The sequence below is a fragment of the Nanorana parkeri genome, unplaced genomic scaffold (genome assembly GCF_000935625.1).
Source record: "Nanorana parkeri isolate BGI_ZX_2015 unplaced genomic scaffold, ASM93562v1 scaffold1091, whole genome shotgun sequence".
Lineage (NCBI taxonomy): Eukaryota > Metazoa > Chordata > Amphibia > Anura > Dicroglossidae > Nanorana > Nanorana parkeri.
The window spans coordinates 562387-563849 of NW_017307359.1; the positions used below are offsets into that span (position 1 = coordinate 562387).

At 49.6% G+C, this 1463-nt stretch overlaps 1 protein-coding gene across 1 annotated transcript in view; it reads left to right on the forward strand.

Annotated features, from left to right (window-relative positions):
- LOC108796319 (serine/threonine-protein kinase mTOR-like) overlaps nucleotides 1-1463 on the forward strand; it is a 33332-nt gene that overhangs the window by 2673 nt on the left and 29196 nt on the right. The window contains exon 3 of the mRNA XM_018567776.1: nucleotides 67-299. Within this exon, the coding sequence (XP_018423278.1) occupies nucleotides 67-299 (233 nt within the window). The remainder of the gene's footprint in view (nucleotides 1-66; nucleotides 300-1463) is intronic.

Here is a 1463-nt window from a genome sequence, read left to right on the forward strand (position 1 = left end):
TTAATAAACCCAATCACCTCTTTCCCTCAGAATCCTTTTTTTTTTTTTTTTTGTATCCCCCTACAGTCAGCCTGATTGGAGTCGAGGGAGGAAATGCCACCCGAATCAGCAGATTCGCCAACTACCTCCGAAACCTGCTGCCCTCCAGTGACCCCGCCGTCATGGAGATGGCTTCCAAAGCCATGGGGCGCCTCGCTATGGCAGGGGACACGTTCACTGCCGAATACGTGGAGTTTGAAGTGAAACGTGCCTTGGAGTGGCTGGGGGCCGACCGGAATGAAGGACGCAGACATGCCGCGGTGGGTTCCCTTTTGTAGCTTTGGTACAGGGTGGCTGCCTGTTCTGTGCCTCTGCGATGTCACGGGGAAGTTCGCTTTCACACAGAATGTGAATAATTAAACGTCCTGCACTCAGACATGTAAGTGCCGGGGGGAGGTGGTGGGGTGTGAGAAAGTGAACTTACCCTTTCAGTGAATTGATTGGTTTGGTCCTGTACACAATTGAAGGCATTTGCTGTTTCTACCAGTTACTCAAACAATGTAATATACTGAAGAGAAGGTATAATGGAGGTGACAAGTTAAAAGGGTCCTTTTTTTTAGTTACCTATATCCTACCCATCCTCTTCTAGAACCTCATTGATAGTAAAGAGGAGCTTAATCCCTTCTTTCCACATGTGGCAGTGTTTGGGCCATCAGATGAGGTGACGGGAGACAAAAACCCCATGTAAGCACTGCTTCCTTCGGAGAAGGGCACATGCTTTCTCATACCCACTAGGGCCCCATTAAGCCTTCCTACCAGGCCCGGGTTCCCCTGCTGACCCTAGGGGGCCTGAGGCCCGTATGGGACGACTGCCTTTACGCCGTTAAGGTGGCCCTAGGGACTAGGGCTGCAACCAACTAATTGATTAATTGATTATATTGGTTTTTAGAATAGTTGTCAACTGTTCTCATTATCGATTAGTTGATCGGATCCCCTAGCTCTCGCCTGCACGCTGGGAGGAGGGCACAGCAAGCAATGGGTGGGGTGGGTGCAATAGCCAGCCTGCTATTGGCTATTGCAATTTGAAATGGCCAATAGCAGGCTGGCTATTGCACCCACCCCACTACCTGCTGTATTTATATTCAGCTGCCATCTGCGGAATCTTGCCACTGGCAGCCGTCATTCCCTGGCTGAAGCTATTCAAGCGCTGTGTGCTTACAATACAATTATTATAAAAGGTGGGAAAAAGAGTAATTTTCGGTTTTGGCCTGACTGATCATAGAAAGCTTTGCATGACAACTTTCACTGCTGCAGTGCAGGTACTGCCTTATACAATTGTCCCGGGGCTGCCATTAGTAATCATGGGGCCTCTCGCAGCCTCCTTGCCATATTGCCTTCCGGCCTTGTTCACACCAAATGCAGAGCAGATCCGCTCAGGTTTCTGCACACGCAATGCAGTGGGTTGTGCCATGTTTTTGATGCGT